This window comes from Geosmithia morbida (assembly GCF_012550715.1).
Source record: "Geosmithia morbida isolate 1262 chromosome Unknown scaffold_13, whole genome shotgun sequence".
Lineage (NCBI taxonomy): Eukaryota > Fungi > Ascomycota > Sordariomycetes > Hypocreales > Bionectriaceae > Geosmithia > Geosmithia morbida.
Genome location: NW_023336200.1, coordinates 303,512 through 325,008, shown reverse-complemented (window position 1 = coordinate 325,008; position 21,497 = coordinate 303,512). Strand labels below are relative to the sequence as shown.

Sequence of the window (21,497 nt, the reverse complement as noted above, 5' to 3'; positions counted from 1 at the left end):
GAAATCAACCATTGGGTATGTCGGTCGGTGCTTTCATTCGACAAATGAGCGGAAACCCGCGTATACCATTTGCTTGGGAAGCCCAGCCTGACGGTGCTAAAACGTAAATTGGCGAATGAGGACCAGGTTGAAGACCAAAGCCAAGCCAGGGCCAGGCAAAAAGTATTTCCCAATTATCTCTGGGGTAATAGTACGGGGTGCTTACACCCTTTGATCGTCGAAAAAAATGGAGGAGGGTGTGGCATCGGCAAGGGAAATCGGCAAGTTGTCCGTCTGGCCATGTGGGGAAACCGGGGCTCCCGATCCAGCCATCTATCAGCCCCTCTTTTCATTCTTTTTGTTTCTGTCTTGTCTGTCGTTCTAATCGGCGTTGTCTTTCGTGTCTTGTTTCTTTTCGGCTTCGCATGTCGGCAAGTGAAATGTAATTGAGAGACGATGAGTGGTCAAAGTGGCTTTCCGGTTGATGGCGGATGATGACCGACTGCCGAGAGTAGAGACCGGTGTTAAGGATTGACACTTGTCAAGGCCCATGTCAACTAACAGAAGACGGGATGATCAATATGTCATGTCTCCAGATTGCTGAGGTCGCATGCATCCACACTCTATCAGCACCGTGCTTAACAAGTTTGAATTATACATCTCCGTCATGGAAGCTTTCCCAGCTACGACGCAAGACTTACAAATCTAAACTTAGTCATTTTGCTTCTTCTCGGAAGATCACCAAAGGCTTCGCACCACCGTACCAGCGAGTACGAGTGCGAGGGATGCCTTGTTGTGTGATCTGATAACTTTCTTGTTCTTTTCATCTATCTAAAGCTATCTCGATTTTGCAGGGTGAGGATGATAGAACTCGTTCTGTGCGCCCGGCAGATAGTTCTGCCGGAGTCTGAATCCACATTATCACGATGCATAAATTCACGTGATAATATACACTATTGCAGCGATTGTGCACCTACAGCTGCCAGCTGCGGCGACACTCTCAACAGCTGCCCAGACATCCCATGGAAGCTGTCAGATACCGTCGCCCCAGATACTATTCAACGTGAATGTAAACAAATAAACCGGAATGTACTTGGTTCTATGTGAACTGTCCCATCATCATGAACACCAACACAACACACAAACACCATCATGGTCCTCCCACACTCAACTCCATCTCTCCATCACCAGATGCCAACATATGAAACGCCGTCCAGCTACTCTCCCATGAGGCGCCGTCCCGTCCCGAAACCTCGCCCCGTCCCGAAACATCAGTCCTCAAACCTCCAGTTTATGTCTCCGTCCATCAAGCCCCAGCCCATTCATATCCGGATGAACCTGACAGAGTCGCAGATGGACAAACTGACAGAAGCGTAAGTACACCCTCTCCCAAAATCGTATAACGAGGTCACCATCATTGACGTTCCCCAATACAGCTTCTCCAAAGGGGTTGGAGGCAGTACCGGCTCGTCGACCTCCGCCAAAGACACGTCGGCAGCCGTGGACGCTAACATGCCAGAAACACAAGACTCGTCCATCAGTATGGCTGAAAGGCGACGCAGGCCACCCCCCGCTTCCATAGATATACAGGGGACCTCCTCCAGGGCGAAAACAGCTCTCCATCATGTCAAGAGGGAGACCGTCCCGTCCCATGCATCCCCGCTCAGTCCGAGAGCCATGTACGAGGCAAGCGAGGGAGCCCATACGGAACCCCTCAGACTCAGCGGTCACGAGGACACCCATATCGAGGGTTCCTCTCCTACCAAGACGGTGAACCTACCATGTACACATCTGGGAAGGAACGCAGCCGATTCACACCCCTTCTCCCCCTTTCCATTCTACTTCCGCGCTGAAGGGATGCCAGATCAGAAACGACGAGACAAGGCCCTCATAGGGGAAAAGGGGTGGCTCATGAGGACAGATGAGGAGCAGCAGCCCCCCATTCGAACCGAAGCCAAGATGACTGGGATCCTACGCGTCATCAGGAAGCTGGCCAGAGACATGGTACGCTCACCCCCCCCCTTCTAGACAACCACGTAGCTAACAACCACCTGACAAGACGGAAATACACCGTCTGACGCGCCTCATACAGCACTCACCGGAGATGGAACTCGAGTACAAGCCCGCCATCTCCCTTGACGCCCGCGAACAGAGCCTCCTCTACGGCGAGATGGAATTCCACATGACTGATGCCCTGAATACCTACATGACGACGCAGTTCGAAAGGGGCAGGATGTCGACCGACAAGCTCAAGAAGATTGACGACGCCTGGCGCAGCCAGAGCCATCTCCCCGTCGTCGGGTTCCGATACGACCTGGCCACCCAGATTGACCTCGTCACGCTTCACAAGGACCACTTCGACTTCCCTGGTTTTCGCGACGACCAGCTCAATAACATCACTCATCTGCTACGTGACATGGGAACCGACGCCAGGGCCATGAGTGTTCGCACATTCTGTCTGCCCGACTCGCTAGTTGCGCGACACATCATTCACGCTCAGTCGCTGTTCGATCTTGTTGGCGCGGCGCAGACGAAGCACGATGCCCTTGCAGAGATTGCCAGCTTTTTCCAGGTCTGTATTGGCCGCGTCAAGGCCCAAGAGGCGACCCGGTTGGAAGAGGCGGAGCATCAGCGTAGGAGGAGGGAGGGACGTCGGCTACGATGACTGCATGCTTCCGAGGTATGAAGGGAGCGAGTCAGTGATGTGGACTGGCTGGGAACATGAACAAATGTTCGCATATTGTAATGAACTCAACATGTACTAGTAGTGGAATTCAAAAACCAAGCTTGCCATGTAACCAACCCTGCATTTGCCTCTTTGCTTCCTTAATATGCCATTATACATCATGACCAAGCGTCTCCCATTAACCTGCCCATCTCGTGTGCACAATAGAGGAGGAAGAGTCGCACACATACAAGACAAAGCTTGTATCCTCATGCTAGGGAACTAAGAAGGATGCAGTCGCTTGTCTGCATATCGCCGGTCGTATGGCCTCTCATCATAGTAGTCATTGCCGTAGTAGTCGTCGCGTCCGCGATCCTCAAGACTGCGTCTGCTGCTGCTTTTGCGGTCGGCGCTGTATCTCGACGACTCGCCCTCGTCACGACCATAAGAGTCATCCCAGGCGCGCTGTCGAATATCGGCGACGTCCCGCGAGTTCTCATACCGCCTCGTCAGGGCGTTTGCGCCCAGTCCTCCAATGGCGGCACCTAGAATGGTCGTGGCTAGGCGGATACGTTCTTCCTCCTTGTCAGTCTCGCTGTTCTGACGGTTCCGCGAGCCCTGCGAGCCCTTCGAGCCCCTCGAATCTCCTGACCGCCGACGGTTCTCTGCGAAGCGTTCTGACGCCTCGCGGGCAACGTACCCGCCGGCGAGGGCGCCAACGAGACTTGCGCCAATACCGACAGTCGAGTTGCTAAAGTTGTTTTTCACCATCTTGCGAGCCTGGCGCATGCGATCCTCGTCTGCTTCATCCTCGCGGCCGTCATCGTAGTCACGACCACCTCTGCTGTAGCTGGTGCTCCGGGATACTGAGATGGTGCCGTCGTCGTCGTCGTAATTGTCTGAGTAGGCGATAGAGGAGGAGCGCCTGCGGGCAACCAGCTCCCTGCCATCCGGGGTCACGGATCGGGGCCGCGATGACGACCTGTAGCTTGGCGGAGGAGGTTCGAGGTGCATCGACTCACGAGTGTATGAGTCTCTTGAGCTCGGTCGTTCCGGTGAATCGGCGCGGCCATGAGGCGGCCTTGACCGGCTGTCGTTGCTGTAATACGCAGACATGTTCTGTGTCGTTGGTTATTTGTGTGTAGCGGAAGGTCTCAAAACCTTGGACAGGAAAAGCACAAATACGGCCAGATATAAATGGAAAATTGTTATGTCGAGAGGAAATGCTGAGGGCGCCAACCAGTTGGCCGACGGACCCAAGGCGGGGTGTGGTGTGGCGTTGATGATGATGCTGGCGACAGGGGTCTAACCTGTTGTATGTGGGGTGACTTGGGACGTTTTTAGATGTAGACCATCTCGCGGGTGAAATAATACTTTCTGCGGAGAACAGCAGCAGTGTTTTTCTCCTTTCGCACTGTTGACCATGGCTGATGTCTATGTAGGGAAAGCAACAGGATTTTGGAGAATCCTCCGAGTCTCGGGGCACTAGAATCCTCTTATATACTCGTACAATTCTATGAAATTGGGAGGAATGATAGAAGTCACGTGATATTTGGTAAAGTAGATGATGCGCATCTTTATAAGATCATAAAAAAGCTAGAGGGCAACCTCTCTGTTATAAAGAATTAAGACTCTTTATAACTATTCGAAAAATGCTTCATTTAATCAGTTAATCATTAGATCTATCTTCTCCTAGCTATATGATGACCGGAATTGCTCAAATATTCTAATCATCAGCCGGCGCCTAATACATCAGGTCGCAATACATGAATGGATACTATAACAGAATATGTCATTGAGGGTTCCGTTGTTTTTCCGTTTGTTGGATGGCGGGGTAATTGTCTCAATGACTTGATGTCACCGGTATATTCGCTGGTAGAGAGTTGCGAGACGACAGCTGGACCGTGTTGTTGCATTGCAATCTGCAGGATGACGGAGAACGGATTGGACCCTCACGTCTGCGGATGGAGCCAAGGAGACAAGGGACCTCCCGGTCGACGAACATGCCCTATGACGAGGGCGGATGGGAAGGGTCCCGTGATGGCCTGTATTGGCGGCATTGCCCGGCGCCTTGAGAAAGTGGTGTACTCTGCATGGTGTTCGTAGTCGATGGCTGAGAAGACGACGCCCAGCGACCGGTCGTGACTGGCTGCCGCTGGTAATTAATTTACCAGTATCTGCCGTTCCGACGGGGACTTTCTGGTTTCAAGGTGTAGGCGTAGTAGAAACGCCAATGTCAGACAGCTTAAAGCATTGTTATTTAGTAATAGAACAGTCTCTCCGTGGTATTACAGAGTGGCAGCATTTGGTGATCCGGAGAAAGAATCATGATTGAGGAAGGTGCACGCGCCCGGACGCACCTGCCCAGGCGAGAAAGGAAAGAAGGTGTTGGTCCTGGAAGGTGATACGAGTTGGGCGTTCCTGTCATTTTTGCTTCTTCTGTCCCCCTGTAGCAAGCCATAGTAATCCCCTCTCTCATAATCAATTCTTCTTTCCCCCCTCTCCGAGTTGAATTCTCACACAACTCCCCGAAAGTGCGAGACGAACGAGCATTGCCACCCACTTACGATGTATCGAACGATCCCACTAAATACTGCTACTGCAGTGTGTGGGTCACGCGCATGCGGTGTATGGATTTGTGATGTGATGTCGACGGCCCAAACATTCCGCCAAACACCAAACGCCATTATCCCATCCAGCATGCATGCACGGAAGATGGCTGGGACAGGAGGACCTTTGCCGAGCGAAGAGGACAGTACACCAAAGAAGGATGAAGAGGAAGAGGAAGAGGAAGCGGGAGAAGAATGTGAAAGAAGAAGAAAAAAAGGCCACCATGAATAAGGTAATCATGCTGGATTGCATACATTGTGGGGAAGTAATGGGCTAGATTGGCAAGACTGCTATTCCCGACGTTGTAATACGCTCTGCAAACAGCTCAGTCCCCACGAGTTCCACCATAATCAAAGCTACAGAATGTTGCCTGCCGTCCCCGGCCTGCACATTGTTCTTCCCTGGCACGCAACGTTCTGCAGATTGCAGCGGACTGCTCACAGTTCTCCGCTCATCGTGTTCTGCCATACCACTGCATTCAATGCGCGGGGGTGCATAAATCCGACTACTCCTTCTCCTCTTCATATCGCTATCCTACAGATATCCTACTCTTCCTCCCCAAACCTGTCATTGCCCTTCCAGTCACGTCGAGCTTTTTCTCAGCACATTGGGCAGTAGTCAGTGAGCATGAAGAGTCGACGAATTTCAGAGGAAATCTGTCGATAGAGTAGCCGTTCTACCGAGCACATGCATCATCTATATAACACTAATTATGGCATCTGCGACGGAGCCTCCGACTGATGATGGCTCTGCCATCAACATTTCTAACGTATCCAAGGTTGTCGATCCCAACTGGGTTGCCGATGAGGAAACGCCTCTTCTGGCTGAATGCCCTCACCGTGCGGCAGACAATGAGGATGAGCAAGAGGCGTGGCACACTCCTAGCATCAATGCCTGGCGTTTTGGCTGTGTAAACCTCACTTTTCTAGTCATGGGCATGAACGATGCCAGTGTCGGTGTAAGCGTTTCGACTTTCTTAAAAGAGGTTAAGTGAAGACAATACTGACGCGGTGATTTGCTAGGCCATGATTCCGCATGTGAGTTTCTCTGCCATCTATCGCCACTCTTACTGGCGCACACCTTCCCTCTCCGTCCAGGAATCGCTAATCCTTCTGCTAGATTGAACCGTATTACGGTATTAGCTACAGAACCGTGTCGACCTTGTTTATCGTTCCCTTCTTCGGATACGTTTTTGCCGCTGTCATGAATGGCTGGCTCCATGTCACCGTTGGCCAGCGTGGTATTGCTATCATGGGCGTCGTCGGCCGCTTGACGGGCTATATCCCCATGGCTCTTCACCCCAGACAATTCTACCTTCTTCCCATTTGCATGTTCTTTACCGGGTTTGGAAACGGCGTCAACGGCAGCTCATGGAACGCCTGGGTCGGCAACCTGCGCAACACAAACGAGCTCCTGGGCATCATCCACGGTGCCTACGGCGTAGGAGGCATTCTTGGTCCCCTGGTAGCCTCCTACATGGTTTCCAAGGCTGGGCTGTCGTGGTACACTTACTACTATGTCATGATTGGCATGTCCACCCTGGAGCTCGTGCTGGGTGCCTCGTCCTTCTGGGACGCGACCGGTGCGGTGTACCGTCAGCGACACAAGATTGACGAGGACGGGGTGGCGGTCAGCGCCAAGATGATCCTGAGCAAACCCACGCCCTGGCTAGTCGCCCTGTTCCTGTTCGGGTATGTCGGCGTTGAGGTCTCCCTCGGCGGCTGGATCCCGACGTTCATGATTGAAGTGCGCCACGCCGACAGCTTCACGGCCGGCCTCGTGGCGACCATGTTCTGGATCGGCCTCGCACTGGGCCGTGTTGTCCTAGGTTTCATCACAGGTCGCATCGGTGAGAAGATGGCCGTTGTGGCATACCTTTTTCTCTGTGCCGTGTTCCAGGTCCTCTACTGGATGGTGCCGAGCGTTGAGGCCTCGGCTATCTCTGTCGCGATGCTGGGTTTTTTTCTAGGTCCGCTGTTTCCTGCCGTCATTGTCGTCGTGACGAAGCTGCTGCCGGCAGACCAACACGTTGCGACGATTGGCCTGGCTTCCGCAATCGGAGGCAGCGGTGCCGCCTTGTTCCCGTTCATGGTAGGAGCCATTGCGGAGGATAGCGGCGTGGGAGTACTGCAGCCGTTCATTCTGGCACTCATCGGTTCCATCGCCCTCATCTGGCTGATACTTCCTGGTGGTTTGAGGAAGGGAGGTCTCGAGAAGGCAAGAAAGGAGAGGCTTTCCATGTGAGACGGTCGCGGGACGATGCCTGATGGAATCCTTTGGATGGAAGTATTCAGGTACTACTACTAGTACTACTAGTGGTACTGGTAGCAGTAGTATTCGTACTTGGCCTGAACGTATGGGTGCAGTAAATTTCTAGTATCATGGACAGTTAGATCTTCGCACATACATATATACATACTATATACAATCTCCTCTGCGTCAGAAATGTAAAGATGCATCATTCTTTTTTCTTAGTGTATATTACTATAATATTTGTTGGTGATTAACGATTACTCTGCAGTCTATTCAGAGCGTAAATAAGAGCATCAAAGAAGAAAAACTTCAAAGGAAGGCACGGTTAGTTGGTCGAGGGAATAGATTGGGGAAGGAGCATTAAATACATCAACCGCACCTTCCCCTCCAAAAAAAAAAACAATGTGGGGTGCCTTTTCTTCCACCCACTTCCACATTTTACTTCCGGTCCCACGACCAGCAATCTCTGTATCATTACCAATCCATTACCCGAAGCCGGTCGACTGCCATTTACACGCGAATATACAAGTCCCCGGGACGTTTGAATCATTGGAAACCTCGTATACATCTATCTCGGACATATTACACAGGCTGGAGATCCTCAGTACACACACACACACACACACATCACCCCACGATGCCGACGTCGGGGTCAGAGCCGTCAGAGGCTAAAGCGATAACGACGACGACGCTGACAACGGAAACCCACCACCTCACCCCCCTCGAGCCGCTGAACCCCGACCTCCATGAGCGAGCATGGTGCTCGACGCCGCACCCGACACTCCCCCTGCTAGCCACGGCGCACGGCAAGTCCGTCACCGTCTTCTCCCTGTCGACACTGTCGAGCCACAGCTCCCTGACGGGCGGCCACACGCGATCGGTGCGGTGCGCGGCATGGAAACCCAACCTCGGTCCGAACAAGCTGTGCCTGGTGACAGGGAGCTTTGACTCCACAGCCGGGATGTGGCGGTGGGAGGACCACAGCGACGTGGCGAGGGAGAAGGAGATCACGGCTGACGGATCGGACTCGGAAAGCAATGCTGGCGGCGCCGTTGACTGGGAGTTTACTCTGGTTCTCGAGGGCCATGACTCAGAGATCAAGTCATGCGCCTTCAGCCCGTCAGGCGGCCATCTGGCGACATGCTCTCGCGACAAGTCGGTCTGGGTGTGGGAGGATATTGGGGCATCCGAAGCCGACGACGAGTGGGAGACGATCGCCGTCCTCAACGAGCACGAGGCTGACGTCAAGGCTCTGGCGTGGTGTCCCGACGTTCCCGGGCGGTCCCGCCGCGGTACGTACGGCGTCGATGTCCTCGCGAGCGCCAGCTATGACGACACGGTGCGCGTGTGGCGTGAGGACTCCGACGCGGAGTGGGTGTGCGTCGCCGTGCTTGAGGGTCACGCCGGTACAGTCTGGGGCATTGAGTGGGAACGTCGTCCCAGGGCTGGAGACAAGTTCCCCCGCCTGCTGAGTTTCTCGGCCGACAGCACCATTCGCCTGTGGACGCTCGACCAGTCAACCGACGAAGACTCCAACGACGCCGATGGCGGTGCTAAGCCTGCCCTGGGCGGCATCCCCAACACCATGCGCCGCTCCCTCAGGGAAGACTGGACATGCACTGCCACCCTGCCCAAGGTGCACTCATCAGACGTATACGCCGCAGCATGGAGTCCAGAGACGGGTCTCGTGGCCAGCACGGGCAGCGACGGCCTTCTAGTCTTGTATCAGGAGGACGTCGTGACTGGAGAATGGTCCATCCTTGAGGTCCGACACAATGCCCACGGTCCGTATGAGGTCAACCATGCGGCCTGGTGCAAGAGGTGGGACGATGGCGTGGCAGCTGACAGGAGAGGCGTAGAGGAGATGCTGGTCACCACGGGGGACGACGGTCTCGTCAGGCCCTGGCAACTCGTGGTGGTCCCATCCAGCACATCGTAGCAATCCATTCTTTGACACATACACATATAACGGAGGGGGAGGGAACTTGCTTCTAATTCTAATCAACAAAGGTTGCTTCCATCATTCTTCTCCTCTTCTCCCTTCCTTCAATCTACCCAACCTCACTCTATTCGAAATGAGCAAAAAAAGGCGGGATAAAACATATATGATACAATGTTAAAGACAAATGAGACGAATGATTGCAGAGGATAAGATAAAAATTCAATATTACACGCAACGGGCCTTCTTCTGCCTGCCACTTCTCTCCTCCTCGTACTCTTCTGGGTAATGTTTTGGGTTTTTGGTGCACTGGTCTCCTACATCTACTCCCCCTTGAGCTTATCCTGCTTGACGTTGAAGGCCACTTCCAGGAGCTCCTGCTCCTCCTTGGAGTGGACGTTCTTGAGACCAGTGGCCACCGAAGCGCTGGGGTTGCGACCGGCGTACATGACGTGCTTACGGTGATGGTGCTCAGTTTCGTTGAGAAGAGTCTCGATGCGGGGCTGAGTAAAGCTCCAGGCTCCAGCGTTGAGAGGCTCCTCCTGGCACCAAACAATCGTCTTGGCGTTAGGGTACTGGTCGAGGTTTTCACGGAGCTGTTGCCACGGGAAGGGGTTGAGCTGCTCAATACGTGTGATGGCCGCGTCGGTGATCTTGTTCTCCGTGCGGTACTTCGTCAGGGCAGCGTAGACCTGGCCAGTGCACAGGATGACACGGTCAATCTCCTCGGGGGACTTGATGTTGCCAGTCTCGTGTTCGGGGTCGGCAATCAGGGTCTTGAAGCCGGCATCAGGGCCGGAAAAGTCCTCAATCTTGGAGCGAGCAATGGGGTGACGTAGCAGAGACTTGGAGAAGAAGATGATGAGGGCTAATCGTTCAAAAGTCAGTATATAGTCAAACAAGGGAGAGTAACGTTGAAGGGGAGGGGAGAGGGGAGTAAAGTGAGGCTCACGCTTGCGGAACTGGCGGTGCATCTGGCGGCGGAGAGCGTGGAAAAGATTCGCAGGCTCCGTCATATAGACAATTTGCATGTTGCAGTCCTGGTGCTGGCGCTGGAGTTTGTCCTCCGAGGGGAACTCGCGGGGGTCCTCGTTGGAAAGCTGGAGGTACCGCTCGAGGCGGCCAGACGAGTGCTCGGGTCCCTGGCCATCGTAGCCGTGGGGCAGCGACATGACGAGACCGGTGCGCTGCATCCACTTGGACTCACCAGAGGCAATGAATTGGTCAATAATGCACTGAGCATTATTCGCAAAGTCGCCGAATTGGGCCTCCCACATGACAAGGGCGTTGGGCGAGGACAGCGAGTAGCCGTACTCGAAGCCGAGGGCGCCAAACTCGCTGAGCGACGAGTTGGAGATGACAAACTTGCCCTGGTCCTTGCTGACATTCTGAAGAGGCGTGTAGGTACCCTCGTTCTCCTGGTCATGGAAGACGGCGTGGCGCTGGGAGAAGGTACCGCGCTCGACGTCCTGACCAGAAACGCGGACATGGTAGCCCTCAGAAACCAGAGAGCCAAAGGCAAGAGCCTCGGCGGTGGGGAAGTCAATGTTCTTACCCTCGACAACCGACTTGGTGCGGTTGTTAAGGATACGCTTCAGGTTGCGGTGGATGGTGAAGCCCTCAGGGGCAGAACCAATGATTTCACCCAATCGGGCGAGTTCCTTCTCGGGGATGTTGGTGTCGTGATGGGGAAGGACCTCGGTAGCCAGCTCCTTGGGCGACTTGAAGCCGTTCCAGGCCGACGTGGTCCACTCTTTGGAGGTGGGCTGGTAGTCCTTGGACTTGGTGAAGCTCTCCTCAAGCATACCCCAGACCCACTGTTTGTGCTCATCAATGTCCTCCTTGGTAAAGGTGCCATCCTTGAGCAGCTGCTCGACGTAGATGTCGAGCTGGGGCTGCTTCTCCTGGATACGCTTGTACATGAGGGGCTGGGTGAAGGAGGGCTGGTCCGTCTCATTGTGACCGTGCTTACGGTAGCTGATCAGGTCAATGACGACATCGTGCTGAAACTCGGCGCGCCAGTCGGCGGCGAGCTGGCAGACGTAGTTAACAGCCTCAACATCGTCGGCATTGACGTGGAAAACGGGGGCGTCGATGGCCTTGGCAATGTCGGTACAGTAGGCCGTGGAGCGGGCGAAACGGGGGTCGGTGGTGAAACCAATCTGGTTGTTGACGACAAGATGGATGGTACCACCTGTGGAGAAGGAAGGCAGGGAGTGGAAGCCGAGGCACTCGTAGACGATACCCTGGGCAGCGAAGGCAGCGTCACCGTGGAGCAGGACACTCATGGCGGTGCGGTGCGTCTTCTCGTCGTCATTGTAGTGCTGGATGGCGCGCGTCTTACCGAGGACGACGGGGTCCTCAGCCTCAAGATGCGAAGGGTTGGCAACAAGAGAGAGTTGAACGCGCTTGCCTGAGGGTGTGGGGCGCTCAAAATTCATACCCAGGTGGTACTTGACATCGCCGGAGCCCTCTTCCTCGGCGCCGCCAGTACCGGCAAACTCGCTGAAGATGGACTCGTTGGGCTTGCGAACGACGTTGCTGAGGACATTGAGACGGCCACGGTGAGGCATGCCGATGACGATGTCCTTAACACCGTAGTCGACGCTGCGGTCGATAAGGGCCTTCATACCAGGAACGAGCGTTTCACCACCTTCAAGACCGAAACGCTTATCGTTTGGGTACTTGGTGGCAAGGAAGGTCTCGAAGCTGGAACTCCAGATGAGACGGTCGAGGATACGGCGCTTCTCGTCGATGGAGTACTTAAAGGGCTGAGGCACCTCAACGCGCTCACGCAGCCAATCGCACTTCTCACGGTCAGGAATGTGGATGAATTCGACACCGTAGGAGCCGCAATAGATTTGCTCGCAGGCATTGATAATTTCACGGAGCGTCATCTTGTCGCGACCCTCGCGCTTGAACCTGGGGAGAATGCCAGGGCCGAGATTGAACTCCTTGTCGAGGTCCTGCTCGGTGAATTGGTAGTGTTCAAGGGTAAGCTCCTTGGGCTTGATGTTTCCGAAACCGGCGGCGGTAGTGCGAATGCCCAAGGGGTCAATGTTGGCTTTGTGATGACCACGCGACTGGTAGGCGCGAACAAGAAGCTGGACCTTGAGGTGGTTGGTGACGTCGGAGCCGTCGTCGAGGGCAAGACCGGTGGAAAGACGAGTGCCGGTCATACCGGGGACCAGGTTTGGAGGAGGCTGGAATGCATGCGAGATGGGCATGTCGCCGCTCTCCATGTTCTTGAAGTAGACCTGCCACGAGGAATGGACACTCTCGGGGTCCTGCTTCCAGCGAATGTACATTTCGTCAATGTAGTTGGCGGTGCTTCCCGACAGGAAGCTGTCGCTGGGGTCGGGGGGCTGCTCTATAGCGTTGGTAGCATAAGAGCGCTGTTGCTTGGCCGAGGTCATGGCCAAAGGCCTTCTGGTGGAAGAGAGCTTCCATGACGAGGTGCGAGCTGACGTGGTCGAAACGGAAAAGGCGGACGAGGACGAGGCCGGGAAGCGGGCGTTCCTCAACAGCGAGGAGCTACCTCTGGATAGGGAGTTCCTGAACATGGTCGAACAGAAACGGGTGGCGTCGGGTTATATATATATTATATATATATATCGAGGGAGGAAAAGGACAGAAGAGTAAGGAGTGCGTATCAACAAAGGAGTCAATAATCAATAGAAGGAATTAGAGACTCATTCCTCCGGCGTTTCCCTAGACTTGTAAGCTCCCGCAGAGGGCAAACAAAAGGTGGCCGGGATATGAGGTCTGGAGATGAGGAACTGATGGGGAGGTTTGGAGGTTTGGAGGGAGAGAAAGAGGGAAATAAAGACAAGGACGCGGTTGGAGAGAGAAAAGTAACGTTTGGCCCGGTTGTTCCTTCCCAGTCGGTTGCCAACAGCCAAACGGCAGGAGCAGAAAAATTATTATGACGGCAGAATTCGGTAGACAACTGTGTTGCGCTGTAGCTGGGGGAGCTCCAGGTGGACTACAGTGGGTTGCAGGGGGGGATAGGTGGGCTCTGGGTGGGCTCCAGGGGGTTCCACCGCTGTGGATCCCTTGTCTCGGGCCAGTCATAGCGCACGAGTTACCGAACACGATAATGTACACAGTTGCCAGATTTATATGCACAGTCCTCCACCGCTATAGCGACATGATACATACAGTGCGAATCTGGACCCAATGCACCCGGCTAAATGGTCATCATAGCCGGCGCCACCGCCACATACTCTCTTCATTAGCCACATTTATTTAGAGAAATTGAGCCACATGGCCGAGCCACTTCTGATATTTCACCAGCCACACAAAGCTCAAGCCATCAAGCCTCACTTTGTCTCAACTTCTTCACGAATCCTATCACAACCTTAACACCTATTTCCATACCTCTATCTGCTCTTTTGAAGCTTTACGGCACCTAGAGCCCCAGACATCCAACATATTCGCATATACGAACTCGAAGGGAACAAACGAGAAAAGAAAGGGCCTTTGGCCCGGTACTCAGACATACACCCTCCCCTTCAGAGCTTGGCATCGTGAGCTGTGCTTCGTCTCTTCGTCTGCATGGGGATGACGACATCATCACTCCCGTAGAAGCATCTTCCTTCCGTCCCATCTTTCCTTCATCCTTTGGCCTGCCACCATGACCATTCCAGTGGGTCGCACTCTGTACAAGAAGAAAGATGGCATCCTCACCTTGACCCCGGACCAGCAGACGGTCACATGGACGCCTAACTCAAGCGGACTACAGACACTCTCACTGCCGGTCTCTTCCATTTCAAGTAAATAGTACTCGAAGCCTTACTAACCTCAAATCTGCTCAACTGGCTAACTCTCTTTGCGTCAGACCTACAACAGACACCCGAGACGTCGGCCAAGGTCATGCTCAAGATACTGGAAAAGTCGCCCAATGGCGAGCCCATATCCCATCTATTCCACTTCAACACACCAGAGGCTAAGATTGAGGCCTCGGCTGTCAGGGACCTGCTATCTAGCATACTCGCAGACATTCGGAGCAACGACCCCAATGTGCCGAAGCCCACGCCCGGCACACCTACCGGTGCTACTAGAACCGACACGGGTGCGCCGCAGGGACAGCAGCAACAGCAAGAGGCAAACGGTAGTAGCAGGTCCGCATCCATGGCCTTTGCCAGTACCGTCAACTCTCAGGCAGCCTCTATACGGTGGTTCGACGACAACCAGCTCAAGAATGACATTGAGCTACAGCAGTCTCTCATGAGAAAGGATAAGAGCCTTCACAGAACCTATATGGAAGCCATGTCGACAAAACCGGATAGCATATCAGGAGCTGCTTTCAACTCGCAGTTCTGGTCCACAAGAACGAACATGTTGCGCTCCCACGCCATCGAGACGAACCAGAAAAAGGGCGCCTACAACGTCTTGTCCACCGTCAAGCCGCGCACCGTCGACGGCGAGCTCAAGCTCAGCATCACCATCGAGCAGGTGCAGATGATATTTTCACAGCACCCGCTTGTCAAGCGCATCTACAACGAGAACGTTCCCAAGCTATCCGAGGCCCAGTTCTGGTCGCGCTTCTTCCTCAGTCGCCTGTCCAAGAAGCTCCGTGGTGAGCGCGTCGCTGACAATGACCCGCCTGACCCCCTTTTTGACAAGTACGATGCCAGCGAGAACACCCAGGGTTTCCAGAGTCGAATCATGGCCCAGAGCGTGCCACACATGATCGACATCGAGGCCAACGAAGAGAATCAAGGCGGATTCAAGAGTGGCAATGCCAAGGACATCGAGATGCGCCCCCGCGCCAACATCCCTATTGTCAAGACGCTCAACAGCCTCAGTGAGCGTATTATGACCAACGTCGCACCTTCAGACGCCCACGGCGGTGGTGCTGGTGACGATTCCGACCTCTTTCGAGAGCTTGCACTACGCGATCTCCGAGAGGAGGAACGCGAGCAGCGCATCATCCTCAATGTCAAAGAGCAGAACAAGTTCTTCTCGAAGCGCGACGCAGCACCATCAGCCAACGCACGTCTATTTGCGCAACAGAAGCCAGACGATGTACTATTCGAGATTCAAGGCGACCTAGAAACACTCGAGGAAGATGGCGGAGGCGGGATAGATCTTCATGCAGGTATTGGCTTCGACGACGAGAGCGAGAGCGACGACGACCAAGATGACGGGAACAGTAAGAAGAAGCGTGCGCACGTGGGGTCGCGGTCCGTCCTGCGGGCCGCAGACAGGGACATCATGGACGGGATACGGCAGCAGCGATCACAGCAATATGGACAGGATAGTGACGCGACGACACCCATGGGCCTATCGCAAGGCGTGGCGGACAAGTGCGGACTCACTCACGCCACGACGGTTGAGTTCCTACACCAGTTCTGGGCAGCTTTCCTGTCTGGCGACGCCGACCGCGCCGCCGAGCTGCAGTACCTAGCCGAGTCGCTGACCAAGTCGGCGGAGCGCGTCAATGCCGTGGCCGACGAGGCAGAGGCCGACCGTTCCGAGACCATTGCCAGTCGCAAAAAGGAGATCAGAGCACACTACGAGCGCACAGGTAAGAAGATTCGCTGGAAGGCAGATATGGTCGGCGGGGGGCGCGACGCCGTCGTCAAGCTCATGCAGCCCATTCTCGATGCGATTGAAAAGGCTCGCGCAGACTATGCACGTGCTCTGGCGGCCGAAGGTGTTAAGGTGTCTACGGAGCAGGTTTAACTAGTATCATATGGTTAATTAGTAGTACCACTTTAGTGTATAACAATGGCAGCAAGACTCCTTTTTTGCTCCTCCCTTCTCTTCGTGTTATGGTCCATACAATGACAGAAAAGCAAACAAATGGATATATGTATATATAATGTTACATCATGGCCGCCCCGTCTGCCTGACCCTAGCAGGATTGACATCATCCTTGGAGGCTACAGCACCAGCCCCGAACCCCATAGTCTTCTTACCGCTACCCTTCCTTCGGTTCCCGTACTCCTCGTCGAAACGGCGAATCAGACGCAAGGATTCCATATCCTCGCTTATACTGGCGGGGATCTGCTTGAGGGCACGCTCAAAGTGTGCAGCTGAGAGTGTCCGGCGCTCAGGGTAAGCGTACGGTTCCGGTCCCTCGTGGGCTGCCGCAGCAGCGTTCTCCTCCTCTACTGCCACCATGGCGGCAGCGACACACATGTTCTTAAGGTCCGAGCCAGAGTAATATGGCGTGCGGTTGGCGAGGCTCTCGAGGTCGACTTCTGGTGCGAGCGCCTCGTCGCGCAGGACCAGACGCAGGATGGCGGCACGGTCCTGGACAAGGGGAAGGTCGACAAGGAGCTTGCGGGGGAGGCGGCGCAGTACGGCGTCATCGAGGTCAAAGGGCCGGTTCGTGGCCACCATGATGAAGGCGCTCGTCTCCTCCATGCCGTCCCACTCCTTAAGGAACTGGTTGATGTGCTCGCGGTGCGAGGCGCGGCTGCTGTACATGCTGCGATTGGCCAGGAGCGAGTCGGCCTCATCGATGAAGACGACACAGGGGGAGAGCTTCTTGGCCAGTGTGAAGACGGCCCGGATCAGCTTCTCCGCCTCGCCAACCCACTTGTCGTTGATGCTAGCCCCGCTAATCTCCAGCATGTTAGCCCCGGACTCCTTGGCGACGGCCTTGGCGAGCATCGTCTTGCCTGTCCCCGGGGGACCGTACAGGAGACATCCATTAATCTTGTCGTGCGCCAGAACACCATACGAGAAGGCATCCGGTCGGACGAGCGCCAGCGATGTGAGCAGCTTCAGCGCGCCAATCGTGTCTGGGGCAACGTGCACGTCGCCAAATGTCGTTCGTAGGTTCTCACGGTTGATGACGCCGTTGGCAATGCGCTTTTCGTACTCGTTCAAGCGGGCCAAGTTGACACCGTTCGGTGATGAAGGGCGGTGGCTACCGCTGCCGTCGTACTTGCTCGGGTCTTCTCCACGTGCAGGAGACTCTCTAGGGTCCACGCCAGGGTCGTCATTGACAACCGCGTCCTCGAACAGATCCTGGCCGGGCTGCTGGCGGAGGGGGCCCATAGCAGCGCGCAAGAGGAACGAGGCCGATCCGCCAAAGGGAGGCATGAGCTCGACGTCGCGGAACCCACGAGCCAGGTTGTGTACCTCGGGCAGCGGGAGGACCGACGAGTTAAGCAGGTTCCGCGGCTTGCCCTGGAAGGCTGGATGGGTCCAGTAAGTGTCTCCCAGGTCAGTGATGCGCCACTGAGGTACAGAACTGGGGTCGGCGGACGGGTCGATGGCGCAGACCATGCGGTTGATGTTGCGGGCGTTCTCGTCCAGGGTGTCAGTGGCTTGGAGGTTGAAGGGCGCGGCCTGGGGCTTCATCACGACGCCCGTCTCCTTCTCGGCGCGATCAGGTCGGATGGACCGCGAGATGACCAAGTCTGTGGCACCCAACTCACGCACCATGCTCTGGTACTCGTCCGAGGGGTTGGCGCACGATGACGTGCCCAAGAGCACAATGGCCCTGCCCCTCTTCCAAGCAGCGTCAATGCGCGACCGCAGCTTGGACAGGATGACAGAGCCCTCAAGCGTCATGCTCAGCTCGACGTAGTCGTGAACTTGGACGACGAGGGGTCTATCGCTGTCGGCCACAGGGTCCGAAATGATGCTGTCGAGCACCTTGTTGATCTTGAGGTTCTCCCAGTCAGTGAAGCACTCATATTTGCCCTGGCGAACCTTTTGGAACTCGTTGTTCCACGCAGCACCCGACGTCGTAGCGCGCATGTTGATGATGTTTTCATCGTCCTCATCGTCGTGTTGCGAACCCAGCGAGAATTCGGGTTCCTTAGCAATGCGTCCGCCGAGCTCGGCAGCCCGGAACCCCATCGTTGACACGGCGCCGCGCGAGTACACCCAGTCCTGGCCGATGTACCCGCCCACGATGGTCGACAGGTCATATGCGTCCAGCTGGATCACATCAGCCATGTTGAGGTATCCGGCAATGCTACCAATAGAGCGGGCAATAGCGCTTCCGCTGTAGCCCGTCATACTGAGAATCTGGATAGGTCTTTTTCCGGCCTTGTGGTCGAAATCGGCGGGGGCCATTTGAAGTATGTCGCGCCCGAGGTTTTTGCAGATGTTATCGAATGTCTCCGGGGGGAAGTCGGCGATGGAGTGAGCGAGCGGCTCCTTGAGGAACTCGGAGTACTTGAGCTGGAGGGAGATAGGAGGGTCGCGTCGATCGAAGGAGTCGCGCCACGTCTGGCCCTGACGATCCAGGTCCTTGTAGATGTGCCACCACCAAAACGGCCTTGTCCGGTACGTGTATTCGGCGTCGCGGGCGGGGTACAGCGCATCGGCCAGCTGCCACGAGACGTCAATCAGACTATCCCACGTGCGTACCAGCTTTTCTATCTGGAACGAGTTATCCCACGGCGAGGGAAGGTTGGCCGGGAGGTCGTTGAAGTCGTCGAAGAGTTGCGTCTCCCTTTCGACAAGGATGTTGACAGCCGTCTCAAAGTATTCCTCGAGAGCGGTGCTAGTCGTCCTAATGTTTGGTGTGAGGTTGCTGTCATTCTTGCTGCTGTTATTGTTCCTCTTAGTGTGCAGTCGGGACACTTTAGGATGGCGGGCATCCATGATAATGGGCACAGGCAGCTTGGGCTGAACACCCGGCTCGAAGTGAGAAACATTGTTCTCGAGAAAGGTGGGCGGCAGGTTGACCGGCGGCAGATCCAAGGCGGACCGCCGCTTGTTCTGGCCTCTTCTGCTTCGGGGACCAAAGGCCGAGTTTTTCGGGCGTTCGCCCAGCACCTCGGCACCGGCTTGGCCTTCTTCTAAATTAACATCGTCTTCAAAGATGGAGCGGTTGCTTCCCGGTCTCCAGGGGTTCGGCGGCGTGTCTACGGCGCTGTTGTCGTGTCGGCAGGTGGAGGAGTGGAATGACCGTCGGGACAGTGAAGACCGTGATGAGTATCGGGAGAGGGAAGAAGTATTCGAAGAGGCCAAGGATGAGACGGTGGCAGCCACAGCAGCCCTCGTCGCGGTGATGCCGTTGGCTCTACACCGAGAGTCTCTGGCGGCCAAGGCTACCGTGCTTCGGGCTAGGCCTTGCACATGCATCCGGGAGGTGATTCCGGGGTTGCAGTCTGATCGGTGAGGCGGGGAGAGAGTATGCAACTGCTTTCTCTCTCTCCTCTCTATCTGTTGGTTTTCCGTTCTGTATGTTTGTAGAATCGCGTGTTGTATTCAACCTTGAATTCTTGCCTCAGGGTCGATGATGATGACTAAGCCACCTTTTCATCTTCTATATATTACTAAGCTGACTTCTTATCACCTAGATCTAATCCGGATGGTTCCGTCTTGTGGATTATGTAACTCCAAAGAAAGATCAAGGCGCAGCAACCAGTGAGTCGTGACCTTATCCAGCATGAAGATTACGACAGATCCTACGAGAGGGGAAACCTTACAAGTGCGGGAGTAGAATCTCGTTCCATTCTTGAAGTCGGGTCAGCATTTCCTAATTGTCTCTAATGTTCCAAGGGTTTCAAAGGGCTCACCATAGCTCCATTGTAGCGCCTATCTCCACAAGCAATAATTCCAAGTTCTGTTCCGCAACTGGTCAACCAGCACGGCCTCCAAGTAATACAAGACGAAGGGAACTGGCCGGGGACAAAATTGGAGGGAGGGACCAAGGAAACAGCTCTCATCGTCTGCCTCTCTTTCACTTACTGTTGGTTGTTCTCTGTCGAAATATGATCTTTTATGGTGCATTCGATACACTACGAGTAGACAGATATCGTAAACTTCCTCACACGAGCACACTATGTCTCAGCGGTATTCGAATATTATTACTTGAGCTTGGGTACCGTCGGTATACCCATCCAAGTCAATCAACAGAGGGAACAACAACAAGAGAGGCAAGGATCAACTCTTAAAATCACGACTGCCGAAGAGAAGCCGTACCATGCAAGACGACTACACAAGTAGTCGAGATCGGGATGCAAGGCATGCAAGGCACGCAAAGTCAAGTGCGATAGGGACGTCTGTCATACAGGTCGTGTAGACTGCGAAAGATGGAGTGCGTGCACTCAACTCCTGCTCGGCCAAGTCGAACCCCGGTGTCGACAACACATGTAACAACACAGCTGACCGGTCAGCCGGCGAAACGGAAACGCACATCACCAAAACCCGAATCACCATGGCAGCGTCGACCAGTCATGGACATCAGCGACTCCCTGCTGCCGCGTCGTGGACGACCAGCGAGCGCAGCTTCTTGGAAACCCCGATGGAGACTTAAGTCATCACAGAACCACTGTTCCGACCCTCGGTAGCCGACAGCGACCTGGGCATGCGGCTGTTGTGGTTCTACACGGCCGCCACGTCGTCCTCCTTCAGCGTGGAGTGTGGTGCAGATCGGCCATCGGAGAAACTCTTGCGGACTCGCATCGTGCGACATGCCTTTGAGACGCCGTTTCTCATGCAGAGTCTCTTGGCATTATCAGCATTGCATCTACAGACGCACAAGCAGTCGGTTGACCCTAGAAAAGCGCTGACGTACCGCGCTCGGTCATTTAAAGGGTACAGACAGGCGATTTGGCGAGCAGACCCGGAAACATCCCCGGGGCTCATCTGCAACTCGCTGTTCCCGGTAGCGCTGTCGTTCAGCAACTTCCGCTACCCAGAAGGCATGGACCTGTACATCGTGGACTGGATAGTGGTGTGGAGGGGTATAGGCCTGATGATCCAGCCCATCAGCGTGGAGAGGCTAGTCCGGACCGGCATCCACTGCCTGTTCTACCGGCCTCCGATCAACCTAGAAGAAGCAGAGTGGTGCATCCCAGATGAGCTGCTGGTCATGGTGTCCAGCATTGGGCCGGACGACGCTGACTATTTATTTAGGAGACATACTACAACACCCTCAAGTACCTGGGGTCATTGTACCACTATCTGTGCGACGGCATTAACCAGTCCATGACGCTGCGCATCATCAGCTGGATCACATTTATGCCACCCGACATCATTAGGCCGATGCGATAGAAGAGGTCGAGGGCCCTCATCGTCCTCGCCCACTGCGCCATCTTCTTCAAGGCATCGCAGTTCATGTGGTAG

General features: G+C 54.9%; 8 protein-coding genes across 8 annotated transcripts; 5 read left to right on the top strand and 3 right to left on the bottom strand.

Moving 5' to 3' along the window:
- Positions 1-1,206: 1,206 nt before the first annotated feature.
- On the top strand, positions 1,207-2,644 carry GMORB2_2459 (uncharacterized protein; the record flags this gene model as incomplete). The annotated part of the gene is made up of 3 exons (XM_035464439.1): positions 1,207-1,352; positions 1,647-1,983; positions 2,039-2,644. 3 exons carry the CDS (start codon positions 1,207-1,209, stop codon positions 2,642-2,644), a joined length of 1,089 nt encoding a protein of 362 aa, XP_035319625.1.
- A 282-nt stretch (positions 2,645-2,926) lies between these two features.
- Positions 2,927-3,760, bottom strand: GMORB2_2458 (uncharacterized protein; the record flags this gene model as incomplete). Its single annotated transcript, XM_035464438.1, has 1 exon — positions 2,927-3,760. One exon carries the CDS (start codon positions 3,758-3,760, stop codon positions 2,927-2,929), a length of 834 nt encoding a protein of 277 aa, XP_035319624.1.
- A 2,206-nt stretch (positions 3,761-5,966) lies between these two features.
- On the top strand, positions 5,967-7,498 carry GMORB2_2457 (Major Facilitator Superfamily; the record flags this gene model as incomplete). The annotated part of the gene is made up of 2 exons (XM_035464437.1): positions 5,967-6,212; positions 6,374-7,498. 2 exons carry the CDS (start codon positions 5,967-5,969, stop codon positions 7,496-7,498), a joined length of 1,371 nt encoding a protein of 456 aa, XP_035319623.1.
- A 646-nt stretch (positions 7,499-8,144) lies between these two features.
- Positions 8,145-9,446, top strand: GMORB2_2456 (WD40 repeat; the record flags this gene model as incomplete). Its single annotated transcript, XM_035464436.1, has 1 exon — positions 8,145-9,446. One exon carries the CDS (start codon positions 8,145-8,147, stop codon positions 9,444-9,446), a length of 1,302 nt encoding a protein of 433 aa, XP_035319622.1.
- Positions 9,447-9,769: 323 nt separating this feature from the next.
- GMORB2_2455 (2-oxoglutarate dehydrogenase E1 component) lies at positions 9,770-13,009 on the bottom strand (the record flags this gene model as incomplete). Its single annotated transcript, XM_035464435.1, has 2 exons — positions 9,770-10,314; positions 10,399-13,009. 2 exons carry the CDS (start codon positions 13,007-13,009, stop codon positions 9,770-9,772), a joined length of 3,156 nt encoding a protein of 1,051 aa, XP_035319621.1.
- A 1,073-nt stretch (positions 13,010-14,082) lies between these two features.
- Positions 14,083-16,136, top strand: GMORB2_2454 (transcription initiation factor TFIIH subunit 1; the record flags this gene model as incomplete). The annotated part of the gene is made up of 2 exons (XM_035464434.1): positions 14,083-14,221; positions 14,287-16,136. 2 exons carry the CDS (start codon positions 14,083-14,085, stop codon positions 16,134-16,136), a joined length of 1,989 nt encoding a protein of 662 aa, XP_035319620.1.
- Positions 16,137-16,283: 147 nt separating this feature from the next.
- On the bottom strand, positions 16,284-19,508 carry GMORB2_2453 (AAA+-type ATPase, SpoVK/Ycf46/Vps4 family; the record flags this gene model as incomplete). The annotated part of the gene is made up of 1 exon (XM_035464433.1): positions 16,284-19,508. One exon carries the CDS (start codon positions 19,506-19,508, stop codon positions 16,284-16,286), a length of 3,225 nt encoding a protein of 1,074 aa, XP_035319619.1.
- A 1,097-nt stretch (positions 19,509-20,605) lies between these two features.
- GMORB2_2452 (Fungal Zn(2)-Cys(6) binuclear cluster domain) lies at positions 20,606-21,425 on the top strand (the record flags this gene model as incomplete). Its single annotated transcript, XM_035464432.1, has 3 exons — positions 20,606-20,636; positions 20,696-21,246; positions 21,288-21,425. The coding sequence occupies 3 exons, from the start codon at positions 20,606-20,608 to the stop codon at positions 21,423-21,425; spliced, it is 720 nt and encodes a 239-aa protein (XP_035319618.1).
- Positions 21,426-21,497: the final 72 nt, after the last annotated feature.